General features: G+C 30.4%; 3 protein-coding genes across 3 annotated transcripts in view; 2 read left to right on the top strand and 1 right to left on the bottom strand.

The window, feature by feature from the left end:
* Nucleotides 1-518, top strand: part of LOC108571119 (SCY1-like protein 2) — a 2799-nt gene extending 2281 nt beyond the window's left edge. Inside the window, exon 3 of the mRNA XM_017933093.1 lies at nt 53-518. Within this exon, the coding sequence (XP_017788582.1) occupies nt 53-464 (412 nt within the window). The 3' untranslated portion in view covers nt 465-518. The remainder of the gene's footprint in view (nt 1-52) is intronic.
* A 6398-nt stretch (nt 519-6916) lies between these two features.
* Nucleotides 6917-7657, top strand: LOC108571141 (COMM domain-containing protein 3-like). Its single transcript, XM_017933120.1, has 3 exons — nt 6917-7052; nt 7135-7406; nt 7487-7657. The coding sequence occupies exons 1-3, from the start codon at nt 6920-6922 to the stop codon at nt 7655-7657; spliced, it is 576 nt and encodes a 191-aa protein (XP_017788609.1). The 5' UTR covers nt 6917-6919.
* Nucleotides 7658-9385: 1728 nt separating this feature from the next.
* Nucleotides 9386-14146, bottom strand: LOC108571100 (serine-rich adhesin for platelets-like). Its single transcript, XM_017933075.1, has 5 exons — nt 14098-14146; nt 13746-13867; nt 13463-13615; nt 13037-13395; nt 9386-12961 (listed from the first exon to the last, which is right to left on the bottom strand). The coding sequence occupies exons 2-5, from the start codon at nt 13864-13866 to the stop codon at nt 9386-9388; spliced, it is 4209 nt and encodes a 1402-aa protein (XP_017788564.1). The 5' UTR covers nt 13867; nt 14098-14146.
* Nucleotides 14147-14744: the final 598 nt, after the last annotated feature.

Raw genomic sequence — 14744 nt, 5'->3', positions numbered from 1 at the left:
TACAGAATTTAGATTTTTAAGATTTTTTATTATAAAATTTCTTAATTTACAGATTAATTCAACAACAAGAAGTGCATCAAAGATTACAATCTCAGGCACCATTAACACCAACAATTGTTCAACCTATAAAACCTCCAGTAAAAGACTTAACTGAAACTTTACTAAAATCTAATTTGAATCAGTTAAATCTTTCAATGTCAAGTTCAAAATCTGATTGCACTTGGAAATCTCCAAATTCAAATCAATATCAATATGTCAGTCCACCAGGGTTGAATATGCGATTAAATCAAAAAGGATATACTTGTGTTTCTAACACAGTTATTCCACAAAATAATATTAATTATTCTATGAATCAAGGAAATTTCGCAGTTAATCAGTTAGAATATAATTCAAATTTGAATTCCAGTTCTAACCAGAAGATAGAAAAATTGCCGTCTTGTGATGTAATGGACCTGCTTGATTAATAATTCTACAAGTGTAATCTAGTATAATAATGTTTATTATTAAACGGTATAAAAATAGCCACTTTTATTAAAAAGAATCAAATTTATTACAATATAACGACATTGTTTTATTACTGTTCTGTTATTTTCTACCATTTTATTATATATTTTTGTTACGAGGTCAATTAAATTTAAAATATCGTGAAAGGAAATGAAGTAATGTATAAAAACTAATATTTGATCACTATCTCATTTGTAAATTTATTTAACTTTGAAATATTAAGATTCATCCAATACTTTAAGTATAATATAAAAATGACTCTAGTATTTACTAAAATTCAAAAATTCTCGCATAAATTCCGAAAATAGGTTATTAATTACGGTAAACTACTGAGACGGTTTAATTTAGGGTGGGCATGGTGCTGCTTTAGTTTGAAATGATTTATAAACACATAATTAACAGAGGAAAAACCGTGAAACGGCAAAACGTCTACATTCTAATTGTTATAACATGTAAACAGAACTTTAAATTTAGTGTAAACAGAAAAAATATATAATACAATTTATTTCACGGTATTGCAACAAATAAACGTTGAATCAATATTTAATTCGTATAAAAACAATTATTTAACGTAATAATTTTACCTTCACCATGGCTATTTATTTATTTCATGGTATTGTAACAAGCAAACGTTGAATACATTTTTCATTCGTGTAAGAAGAATTATTTAACACGATAAATTTAGCTGTACTATGGTTATTTTTAATCTACGACCACAGGTCAACCTGATTTTTAATCCCTACGAAATTAATTTAACCACGAGTAAGTAACGAGAACGCTAAAACCTATGTTTCCATTGAAGAATATTGTAAAAACGTATAAATTGTTATATGCAATGTTATAACAAATTGTCGGAAGTATAAATTTTTAATAAAATTGTGAAAATTGATAAATTATACCGTGTTACGATATCGGAAATCTCCCGCGAAAATCTCCCGCGAAAATTTCCCGCCTGACCTAACCGACGATTTTGCTAATGACTTTGGGGAGAGGGTACCGCAGGTATATAAGGACCCGCCGATGTCCCGCGAAATCATTTACCCTTTATACTGGGCCCTAGACACTTCGCGGCGTATTTTGACCTGAAGGTTCTGAGATGTGAATAGAGTGGTCGGGGGCTACTAGCTAGTCTATGTCCACCCTGTACACACTCAGCCTTCTTGTAACACTTGTATACATTAGAATCAATTAGAATTTCTATTACTAATTATTAAACAAATTTTAACAATTACCGGCACTCGCTAGGCACGTAATATCAGACTTTAAATACTCGACTTCGAACTTCGGTTTAGTCATAATTCTATTAATGTTATAATAACGTATAATTTATTAATTTTCACAATTTTATTATTAATTTATACTTCCAAAAATTTGTTAAAACATTACATATTATTATTTATACATTTTTGCAAGTTTCTTTGACAAATAAGTACGTTTCAACGATCTTATTACTTTCTCGTTGTGAAATCAAGTTCGGAGGATTAAAAATCAGGTTGACCCTTGGTCGTAAATTTAAAATAGCCATAGTGAAGGTGAAATTATTATTTTAAATAAATGTTTCTATACGAATTAAGAATCTATTCAACGTTTGTTTGTTGCAATACCGTGAAATAAATTGTATTATATATTTTCTCAGTTTAGACTGAATTTAAAGTTCGTAAGGATTAGAAATCAGGTTGACCTGTGGTCGTAGATTAAAAATAGCCATAGTGAAGGTAAAATTATTACGTTAAATAATTGTTTTTATACGAATTAAATATTGATTCAACGTTTATTTGTTGCAATACCGTGAAATAAATTGTATTATATATTTTTTCTGTTTACACTAAATTTAAAGTTCTGTTTACATGTTATAACAATTAGAATGTAGACGTTTTGCCGTTTCACGGTTTTTCCTCTGTTAATTATGTGTTTATAAATCATTTCAAACTAAAGCAGCACCATGCCCACCCTTAATTAAACCGTCTCAGTAGTTTACCGTAATTAATAATCTATTTTCGGAATTTATACGAGAATTTTTGAATTTTAGTAAATACTAGAGTCAGTGCATCGCGTATTGAAATAATAGCTTATACAGATAATCTTTTGAAATTACTCTTAATTAGGGAAAATCTTGAATCTTGTATGGAAGATGAAGATTTTCAGGAAATATTTATTTTTCAACAATGAATTTTTGTTTTATCGATTAATAACGTACGAAATGATTTTTGGAAAATTTTCTTCGTTTGAACGTTCGTTTAAGGTTCGACTATGATTATCAAATCTCTCGAAACACCGTAGAATGTTCAATTTTAAAAGTAACTTCTTCAATTTTTGGATAATCTGGGTAACGTGTTAGTGTTGACGATACACTTTCGAGTATAGACGTTAAAGTTCACAGAGTGGTCGGGGGCTACTAGCTAGCCTATGTCCACCCTGTACACACTCAGCCTTCTTGTAAACTTGTATACATTAGAATCAATTAGAATTTCAATACAATAGACGGAATAACAATTCATTTTAACTAATACCTATTAGAAATTTTCCTTTCAAAACAAATATAAATCACTTTACCAATTACTGGTACTTGCTAGACATTTAATATCAGACTTTAAATATTCTCCTTTCGGTTCTTTTAAATACAATCAAATAATTTCTTCAATTATCGATACTGACTTGGAATACTCCGCTTCGAATAAAATATTTCGAAATTATTTTGAAGGTTTAGGGAAATAAACATTTGAATTTTAGTCATCGTTGTTCTTCAGACTTGTCGAATAGGATATTGAAATGACTTTGAGAGGTTACTTTTTCGTTACTTTTCTTCTAGCAATTGAAATTAATTTGAAATTTTTCATATATTTTCTCTGATATTGAATTTTGTTTACTAATAATTTACCATCCAAGGAATTTGCATGAATTGCATGTTAAGTAGTTAGTTGATTTATTATTGTATATTGTGAGCTGATTTGGAACGAGTGCACTATGCCCACCCTAAAGTAAACAGTCTCAGTAGTTTACCGTAATTAATAATCTATTTTCGTAATTTATACGAGAATTTTTGAATTTTAGTAAATACTAGAGTCAGTGCATCGCGTATTGAAATAATAGCTTCATCCCTAGTTCGTTTATTATTGAATATTTTTACGCGTTTAACTTATGCTTCTCCCCAATTCTCGTCGCGTATTTTATTCAAATTTTCTTATACTCTAGAATCGAGAAAGATATGAATTCGCGTTTTTTCTTTTGATTCTTTCAATTTTTCAATTGCATTACGCATTATTGCAATAATTTCTATCGTTACATTTAATTCTAATTGTTTAGCAGCTTTTCTGCTGCTATCGACCCTACATTTTACTGACACTTGTCGAACCGACCCTACATTTTACTGACACTTGTCGAACCGACCCTACATTTTACTGACACTTGTCGAATCGACCCTACATTTTACTGACACTTGTCGAATCAAGGCTACATTTTACTGACAGTTGTGGAATCGACCCTACATCTTTTTTTTTTTTTACGTGGAGGTAGGCCGACTCTACGTGATAAGCAATTGGCAACCAAACGGTGGCTCGCTAAAGCGATATATTATGAAATTAAATTAATCACTCAATAAGTATTAACATTAGATTGTTTCCTCGACATGGCCATGGTGGTCATCAGTGACTGGAGTGCCTCAAATGTTTAGAATAATTAAAATAAAATAAATGTTGTCAACTAAAAATTTTGAACGTCATAGCTAGCTAGACATTATTTTCAATTGAAAAAAAAAAATTATAAAGCATAATACTATAATCCTATGCTTAAAATGTATTTTCTTGTGGCCGCCTGACAGCAACCTGTAAATCTGGCGCGACAGTGAACGTGTTAATAAGTAAATGTTGTTCAAATTATATCGTGTTTCATATCATTTTCATCAAGAAAATCTCACCAACATGTTAAAAAAAATTTCAGATGAAAAAAAGTAAAATTAAAGAAATTATATTTTTCTATTATGATTTGTCGAGCCGTGTAATCTGGTAAAGGAAACCGACTGGTGTAGCGTTACACTCTTGACTGACTGCGAGCGAGATAACATGGGCGCAGCAATGACGCAGACCTAGGCGTAGGCCCATCTATACTGTCACTTGTAGAATCCAAACTTACTGATTCTTGTAGAGAATTTACTGTACAATGTAAGACATAAAGACCGCAAAACTTTGAATTTAATTTTTTTTCCATATCTTGTACGGTTTTGTTAATATTCACGGTAGTATGAAAACTCAATTTCTTTGAGGAGGTATTTTCATCCCTAGGATCGTTTCATTGCCGAAACAAAAAATGGTTTCGTTATTAGCGCCAACTGAACTACATTTCTGCAAAGTTTCAAATTTTTTGGAATATTCGGGTTACCAAACTTCCCTTATAAGTGGGCAAAACCTGCGTCCACTAACCGGACATTACTGAATTTGTGTAATTATACAGGGTGTTAATAGTTGTTGCCAAATTTCAGGAGCGTGTAGTACTCAGCAAAACAAGCAAAAAAGTTTTAATAAACATTGATCTAAAAACCATTAGTCTCGGAGTTACGAGACGTTTTTGTCAGTAATTGTAAAATATTACTTTTACAGTATATGTTCGATACGTTCCCCGTTCATTCCGGCACACACTTTTACACGTTACATATAGCGTGTTGATAATGGGACGTTATACCTGGGATATTAATACGTATGTTTACATTTTTTTGGCTTGGTTCCTGATACTGACGGAATATGTACTCTGTTATACCGTTCTTACAGATTTAAAGCAGAGAAATCTAGTATCTCTGACACTAATGGTTTTTAGACCCATGTTTATTAAGATTTTTTTGCTTGTTTTAACGAGTACTACACGTTCCTGAAGTTTGGCAACAACTTTTATAAACACCCTGCATATGAATGGGTGAGAAACAAGAAATTCCACTGGATCTTATTTTCGCAAAATTGAGAAAACAGATTTGCACCAAAATTAACGATTAAAACGAAAACCTTTTTACTTAGACGTTATCCCCCAAAACCATAATAACAATTCTCAAACTACAATTTTAAAATGATCTTAGTAAATAAATAGTTATATTGAAACAAAAAAATTGGGAATCCTTTCTTTCTTCTTCTCACCGATTCATGTTTATTGTAACATGTTTATATTTATTAAATACATTTTAAAAAGTCTAAAAATGTAAATAATTCATAATTATACTAGTTTAACTTACACAAAAAATATTTTACTATATAACACACATTGTTAAATAATAACTATTTATAAGCTCCTGATTGTTAAATTGGATTCCATCTATAATAAAATTCTTGGTAAAATTTGTGCATTGTTATTTAAAATCATAATAAAAGTAATACGTATGAATCTATTGATTATTTTCTATCTTTGATCTATATTTTATGTACTTCATTAGAAGAAATCTATTAGTTTCAAAGATATGTAGTTTACCACTTTTTCCTTCATGTTCTATTTACATTAAATAAGTTGTGAGTGTTCTTCAGAGGTCACGGCGAAACCTGTACACTTTATAATAATCGAATTATTTTACATTAAAGAAAATATTTTGTACTTTTTTATTAAAAATAAATTCACAAAAATCATCTTATTTTTGGCGAATTACACGAGTCTTCCTTCTTAATTCAAATTTTCCTTTATGAAGATTAATGGGCATAATATAAACTAGAATGTCGGTAAGTCAATTACCAATTTACCGTCAGCAAATAAATGCAACAGCCGCTTCGATACGAACTGTTGGATGGTGATGCCAGAATGATTTTCGCGCGCCTTTCTTGTACATCGTACGTCATTTCACATAACCACCACCACTGTGCGTTTGTGTTTTTCTAGAGATTCGACAAAGTCAATGCATCTCAGTGTATTTACATATATACCCTTCCGTTTAGTGTTTTCATTGCTGCATATAATTTTTCTTATTATGAAAAGATCTTTTATTTATAATAAATAACAGTTTATGTTAGTTCTCTATATACCTACAATATTCAATGTCTGTATAAACTATATACAACAATGTATTCTGCTTCCATTATGATAATGATAATTAATTGCAATATTAATATTTTATAAAGTGAATTAAATAAATTAAAGGTATTACTACAGCTTGTTCACTGTTTAATAGTTCGAAGTTTAAAGAAAATACTGTTTTGAAAATACTATAATAATGGTTAGAAATTGAAAATTATTGATTATTAATGATAACCTAAAGTGTTATATTTTTCAGTTTTCGTATATTTTTATTTTATACGATTTTGTTAAACGTTTATGTATTTTAGGTATTCGCAGAAATTAAACAATTTCATAAAACATAAGTTATAGAAATAATCAAACTATGTAAAAACTATGTTATTTTCTTACATTTAAGTATACTACTGAGTGGATCTAAGTGTTTTAGAATATAATAATGGAATTATCAAGAGATATCATGGATGGTCTTACTAATATTCTAAACACAAATATTATTACTGATGATATTTTTCTACAAATTTTAGACATGGCTACTTCGTATATATATGAGAATCCTGCAGAAATAAAATGTGAGTATTTTTGTTTGAAAACAGTTTTAAAATGTATAAGTAACATTGATTTGTAGAATTACTTATATCAATGAAATTATAGGTATTATCAAAACGGTTGACTCAAAACCAATTTTAACGAAGAAGATTTTTGCTGATATGGTATGTTTACTTGTAGAAGCTGCTCGGTATGATTTAGATGAAGAAAGCTTAAGAAATTTCTTAAATCTTCTATATATTGACGAAAAAAGAACTAACAAATTATGTGAAGTATACATTAACAATAAAACAGCAATACAGTCTCAGTTGGAATTGATAGGCAGTAATCCACCACACATCATTGATGTAGACTGGCATTTGGATTACTGTGTCAAGGTAATTTACCGGTGAATAGAACACCGATCATTTTATCCACAGATGCTTTATTCATTGTTATTCATGAAAGTGATTTTCAGTTGGACATGTGTAATTCATTGGGTGTTCCCCTTTATCATGTGCGATTTACTACTAAGGAACATGAAACAACAAATCATGTAACATTTTCATGTACAATACAACAGTTGCAAGAACTGGTGTTTAAGCTCAAAGATGCCATCAGATACTCAGAGAAGCTGACTAATGTTTAACTATATCATTAAGTTCTTGATTTACATAATACAATGCAAATCATGTTTATTTTTAAATTTTGCTGCAAATATTTTTGTTTTAACTACTTTTGTTACAATGTATGAATTTCTATAAATCATAATTGTCAGCAACTTATGACATTATACATGTATGTTAACATTTAGTTAAAAATTATTATAGTAATCATTTAATAATAAACTCAATTCGCATTTATAAGTGTAGTGGTAAAATCTTATACAAACAACAGACTGTGTAAAGTGTAATCAACTATATTTTTATAATTAAAAGAACATCCTCTACTTCATGTAGTATAATTACCGTATTAATAACGCGCGCGCGTCAAGGAGTATGCGCGCGCGCACACAAACATGCTCAAAACACGTACATAAATTTGAAAACAAACGACGATCAACGTTCTTATAAATGAAACAAATCTCGAAAACTTCGTTTAAACTGTTTTGATTTAAACGATGTTGAAATTTCCTTTGCACAAAAATTATAGACGTATATTTTTCACTCGCTCACTCACTCAGGTACACCTTGTATACAAAAGAGTCGCGCGCGCACACAACTAATAACTTATTAAAAATACGTCGTTTTTTGCTCTACAATGAGGCATCTCTCTAATAATTGCTTTCTTGTTTAGACAAAAAATACTATCGTTACGTCCTTAATTCCTAAAAATATGCGTGTTAAATTATATTAATAATCGATAATTTTTTTTATATCTAATACATGATATAGATTTCTTTGAATCATTATACACTATTTACAAGTAAATGTATCTAAAAAAAAAGACCAATATTAAAAATTTTTCTATACATTTAATTTTTTTCTTTCTTTCCGGCACTTATCCAAATTAATAGTGATTTTTTATCTATGCGTGCTATTTTAATAATTCGGTGCGATGCGACACATCGATAATGTTAACTAATTAAGCTGGAAAGAGAGAAATCACTTGGAGCGTAATACTTTTCTCGTTTTCTTAAATCATTTAACAACGATGTCTCGCTCTCGATTTACTAACATTATTTCATGTATAAGATTACTGTGATAAGGCCTCGGTCATTTTACCATAGTTGATTCCTTTTTAAAAAGAGAGTATGAGAAAAAGGAGCCAATCGAAGAACTGTATTATGGTTAATTCTACTTGGAAGATTAGATTAATTCTCGAGGCTTTGGTTAGATATTCAACATTTGACTAAGATATATTATGAAACAGATAATAGAATTTGTTCAAAATTATGATAAATACTGTAAACTAACAAACTATGTGAAATTATTTTATAAAAACTCGTCATAAATAATATTATGATTCATTATATGCAGTAATTCTATCCTATATAATTTTTATACAGTTCCTATGTCAAATGTGACTTCGAGTATACTTAGTCATTTCTTATATTTTTTTCGTTCAAATTAAACATGCATTGTATTTCTAATTACTACAATTTTTAGTCGCAAAATAAGAATTTGTTATTAGCAATACATTAAGCATAATATTAGTTTAATATGTTTCATGTTTTGCGATTTAAAAATTATAATAATTAAAACCACATATATTTGTTGTGCATTAATTAAAAACATTATGGAAAAATTGTTGAAAGATTGAAATACCAAGAATTACAGTTTGATAAAAATTTGTATCTACAGTAAAATGTAGCAATAACCGAACATTTTCATATATGCAAAAACATACAAGTTAAATGATTTTTTTAATGCATAAATTATGTTTCTGTTTTGTTATTTTGAGTCTCAGATTTATTCCCTTCTTCAGTTCTTTCACATTCCTCAGTTTTAGATTCTTTTATCTCCTGTTTTTCAACAATTTTTTCTGAAATTTGCACTGCTTTTGTTTCATTCTGTTCTCTGTGTTCTTCTATAATCTTTTCTGTTGTTTCTTCTTTGCTTCCACTCGTGAGGCCTCCATTAACTTGACAAGCTGATTTCTCTTTCTTTTTATTATTTACACTGTCACTATTTTCATCAGATCGATTTTTCTCAAAATTTTGTCCTTTTGAAACATATAAGTTTTGCTCTTTACATCTAACAGTTTTTTTTTCCAATTGCTCTTTATTTTGATCCTGATCTCTAATACCCGGTGGAGAATTTTCTAACTTAGTCTTTGAAGTAATAATTAACGTATTTTTACTCTGGGGAATACTTGAGGTGGGAGAAAGTGAAGTCGATTTAGAATTTCGAATTGTTTCTGTTGATACCTTAATAGCCTCTGCATTACAAAAACTTCCAGTCTTAGACAAATTAAATGCACTGACATCTTCCTGTGATGTATTTTCTGAAAGAAGCAGGTTATTAGTCTCAAGAGATGTTGTTGCAATCGTTTGTGTTTCAGGTTTGACCAAATTGAAAGATGCAGGTGAAATTGCAGTTAGAGAGGTAGCTTTAGGTGATTTAGGTGAAGAATAAGTGCTTGGTGGTATTCTCTGCACTGTTGGGGGTTGTGAAACTGGAGAAAAACCAGTCGTTTGTGGAATATAACTAGACCGTTGATATAATTTATTAATTGAAGGTGGTAAACTACTATGAAAGGCACTAGGAGATGAAATTCCTATTGGTGAACGTATCAAGGGATTTGGAAATCTGGTGGCATCAGGAAATGGTGGTCGAAAATGAGGATAAATTAATCTAGGATTCATATTTGGCGTTGGAGAAGGTATAAATGGACTTGTTGAAAGTATATTTACTGGAGAATTTTTTGGAGATATTGGTGATCCAGCACTTCTACAAATATCTCTTGAAAATGGAGGATTTGGATAGTTTCTTGCACTAGGAGAATAAGGAGGTGGTGAAACAATGGGTGAATTAATTGTTGAGACAATAGGAGATAGAGTTTTAGGATCTATCTTCATCATACTCAAATTCCCATTTTTGGAAGTGCTAGATGTGTTTGTTGTCGTTGTTGATGTCATTGTCGACTGTTCTTTTTCTTTACATTCATTACCAATTCCATACATTGGTTTCACTCCAGAGGCAGGATTACCTAAATATCTTGGCATATTTCTCATTTTAAAAATTTTAGCTGGTTTAGATTGAATTGTTTTGCTTCTTTCAAAAAATGTAGTTTGATGTAATTGGCTTTGTGCCTCTTTGCTTTGATTTTTAACTGCTACATAGTTGTTCCTAGAAAGCGTAGGATTCCAGCATTTTGGAGGATCACGCAGAGTCTTGTAACCCACTGCTTGACTTTGTTTTTTAGAAACAGAAGGAACCTTTTGTAATGACTGCGACGTTGCCATTGGAGAAGTAGTTATTAGTGAAGTAGCTCTAAGACTATCCTTTACATTTGAATAAACATTTTTACTTTCTGTTGTAACCGCGTTGCTATTAGATGCATAAATGGGCACATTTGGAATATTTCCATGTTGTTGTTGTTTATTGGTAGAATCAATCGTAATTGATGACGAACCATTTTTTCTCCCAATTTTTAATAAATCTGGAATATCAGATTTACTTCTTACTTCTGTTTTGCTCTTCTCTTTGGAATTTTCTCCAATTTTAGCACATATATCATTAATTTTTGAACCGGAGGCTCCGATTTTTGCACAAATATCATTTACATTAGAACCCTTTGTAATCAATTCATTTTTACGAATTGTTGGTTTCATTAAGGAAATTGGAATAGCATCAGGACAAGGAGGCACTGAATATGTACTAGTTATTTCCAAGTTTGCTTTTAAAGATGACTCTTTTGAAACACTTATATTTGAATTTGGATAATTACTTTTTGAAGAAGGAACATTCATGGAAGGTATAGTAAATGCTGTAGGATGTTCTGATACTGAGGATGTGGGAAAATCCTTTCCAGAAACCGCAGTAGCAGATAATTTTTGAGTCCCTGATGTTGTCAAACACTTGAGAGAATTTTTTAGCATTGTACTGTTTACCAAATCCTGAACCATATAGGGAAATGTAGAAGTAGATTGACTTATTGTTGATGTAGAAGTTGAATTGATTCCGTTACCAATAGACAAAGAAACAGATGTCGAAAGATTAAGAGATGCGAGATTCTCATTTGTCAATGGTTCGATCTGTGGGAATGGTGATTTTTGAGAAAATATATTTGCTTGTCCATTTGTTCTTTGAGGGGATTCTGCTGGAGTTTGATCTAATATATATGTTTCTTTCTCTGCCGTACTTTGCAGTACTTCCTGAAGAGAGCATCCATCCTGATCAACTGATTGCACATTTTTTATGTTAGTTTCTATATCTTTTAATTCAGAATTAATTGAGGTGGCTGGGTACGTGGATAAAACAGGTTCTGCACTATCCTTCAATTCAGACGTTGATTTTTGTGATATCATTTTTGTAGAGAATGGAACTAATGATTTACTTATTGTAATTCCACAATTATTCGTTATAATTTGTACCTTCGAAGTATCAAAAGAATTTTTTGTTTCTGTAGATTTTGAACTCTCAACAACTTTTATATCTACCTTTTTAGATGATTGTGGTACAATCTTTTTATCTTTTATAGTCTTCTTTGAAGAGGCATTACTACTGCTAATTTGTCCACTTCTCGGTTGAAATTGCAATTTTACACTTAAAGCATTGATTTTTGATCCCGTATTTGCAAATTTTACTTCATTTCTTGAATTCTGCTTAGGAGTTTCCACTTTATTTTCTGTAATTATAATATTATTATTATTATTTTTTGATGACTCTTTTTGATCTTTACTTTCAATGTTATTATTTTTAATTTCATTTTTATTCACAGCTAGTGCTATTTCTTGCAGTTGAATACTTTTTTGTAAAATTGTTTTATCTTCAATATTGTTATTATCCGATCGATTTTTCGGTTCTTCCGCATGTTGTGAATTTACCGCACTTGCTATTTCTTTTGTTGAAATCTTTACAGTTTCTGTTTGATTAAAATTTTTCTTATCATCCAATTCGTTTAATTTTGGAGATACATCACAATCACCAGCAAGTTGTTCATCTGGAGATTGTTCATTTTCTTTAGTAATTTCAGATATGTTGTTCCTATTAGAATTTTCCTCAATCATTGATGTACTTATTGTTTCAACACTAGTAATAGGTTCTTCAACTCTTGCAGTTTTCTTAAATTGTTGGTCCGATATACCTGTAATACTCATTATACCAGTTTCAGAAATTTTTAACTGAACTTCTTTCCATTCCCTTTTTGTTGGGTTTTCTTCTTCTGATTCAATGGAATCAATTCCAGCATGAAGCAAAGATGTTTTGTAATTGACATTGTCCTCTGAAAGTTTTATTCGTTTTGGGGAAGATTCAAATATTCTGTAACTTAAATGCAATGGCACTTTCTGAAATAGATATGATAAAATGTTTATAAAATAAAAAATTTTTAATTTTTTAAGTAATAAGTTTTTAATACTTACTCGCCTCCAATGATAAATGTACATCACATCCATCAATGTATAACTACTGCACAGTGGTTCCTCTTTATACATTACGTCTACCCTGTGTGAATCAGTTAATCCATACTTAGCTCGTATAAGCTTTTGTAAATGAAAAATAGTTACTGCAGCAGGGCAACGAAGATATCGCCTTAACAAAGGTTTTATAGCTATTCCTTGGATATCCTTGGATGGACTAAAGTATTCTAATGATAAACTAAGAGATTCATCTGGAGAATATATATGTGATTCAGTTGGTTCTCCTTTTGCTTCTGGAGATGTTGCTTGAGTGCATGCTTCAGGATGTTTAGAATAAAACTCTTTCCTACATCGCATTTCATCTGAAATATAAAATATTTAAATTAATCATCCATATTACATGTTCCTACATTTGATTATAAAACTTACTTTGGTAACATCCAGGTACCAATTTATACACAATGTCCTGCAAAGTGTGGTCTGGACGAATGTTGAGTAGTGGTTTACTTTTGTGCACCTGTACCTCACATATTGGACAATACTTATTGTTCTCCAGATACTTGACGATACAGCTCCTGCAAACTGTAGTGCGACGTTAATCGCCGCTTACATCAATATGCTGGAATCATCGCTCAACCCTTTTGCAATGATGAAATTGAATTTATTCACCACAGACAAAAGGATTAAGAAAGCGACGGAAGAATACACATACACGAATGCAAGCACTCTATAATAGTAGTGGCATCAATGAAATATCCACCGCATAATTTGCACGTCAGTTGATCGTTGAGTTTGGACAACCGTAAACGATGCCCTCCACTCTGACCTGACATCCTATAGTAGAAAAAATAATTCGATCATATATACTTAACTTTTAATTAACATAAATATCATAAGAATTGCAGCAATAAAAAAAACTAATAATATTGCGCGGTTATGAAGGGCTACTAAACAAAGCTACAGCACTTCATTCGGATGATTTTAAATAATCTGCACGTCGAAAATATTACACTGAAATAAGGAACTAACATAACTAGTTATCATAATTGAAATACCAGACTTACGTGGTGAATGATGCGAAAACTGTTCGTTTTATCTAGTAATCGCCATTTGATCAAAGAAGTCAGGAAAGTTGGGTCAGAACTCGAGCCGAAAATTCACAAATTCTCATGATGAAAACATTCATTAAAAAAAATTGACTCAAATTCGTTAAAAACAATTCCCCTTCCAAATCACAAAATGCTGTCAGATTCTACGATTTTTTAAAATTTGAGTCAATCTAGTTCATTGCAAAATTGGCCACGGTACCAGGAAAAACTCTGAGGACGACAGCAAAACAAAATGGTGGATAAACAATCATGCCAATGACATTTCCAAAAACATGAGTTTGCTTTGAAGTTTTCTTTTCAATCATATCTTAAGGAAGAAAGATGAAAAATAATAAGAATAATTCAAATAAGTAATTAAGAACAAAATTTTGTTTGCTATGAAATGTCTCCGAGATGTAAGTACTATAAACTAGAGCAATAGATTAACGGTATCATTTATCGATATGACTGTTACTGAAGTACTTTATACAATTCAGAGATGGCACTACTAACTTATATTTAAATTTGTATTTTATTCAAAATTAATATTTATTTATGACATTTGGTTATAAACGGATCCAAAATTATTTAAAGTTATAATACAATTTTATTTTATTATTCCT

Source organism: Habropoda laboriosa, unplaced genomic scaffold (genome assembly GCF_001263275.1).
Source record: "Habropoda laboriosa isolate 0110345459 unplaced genomic scaffold, ASM126327v1 scaffold106, whole genome shotgun sequence".
Taxonomy (NCBI): domain Eukaryota; kingdom Metazoa; phylum Arthropoda; class Insecta; order Hymenoptera; family Apidae; genus Habropoda; species Habropoda laboriosa.
Note: the sequence above shows the minus strand (reverse complement) of the source record. Positions and strands in the feature narration are given on the sequence as shown.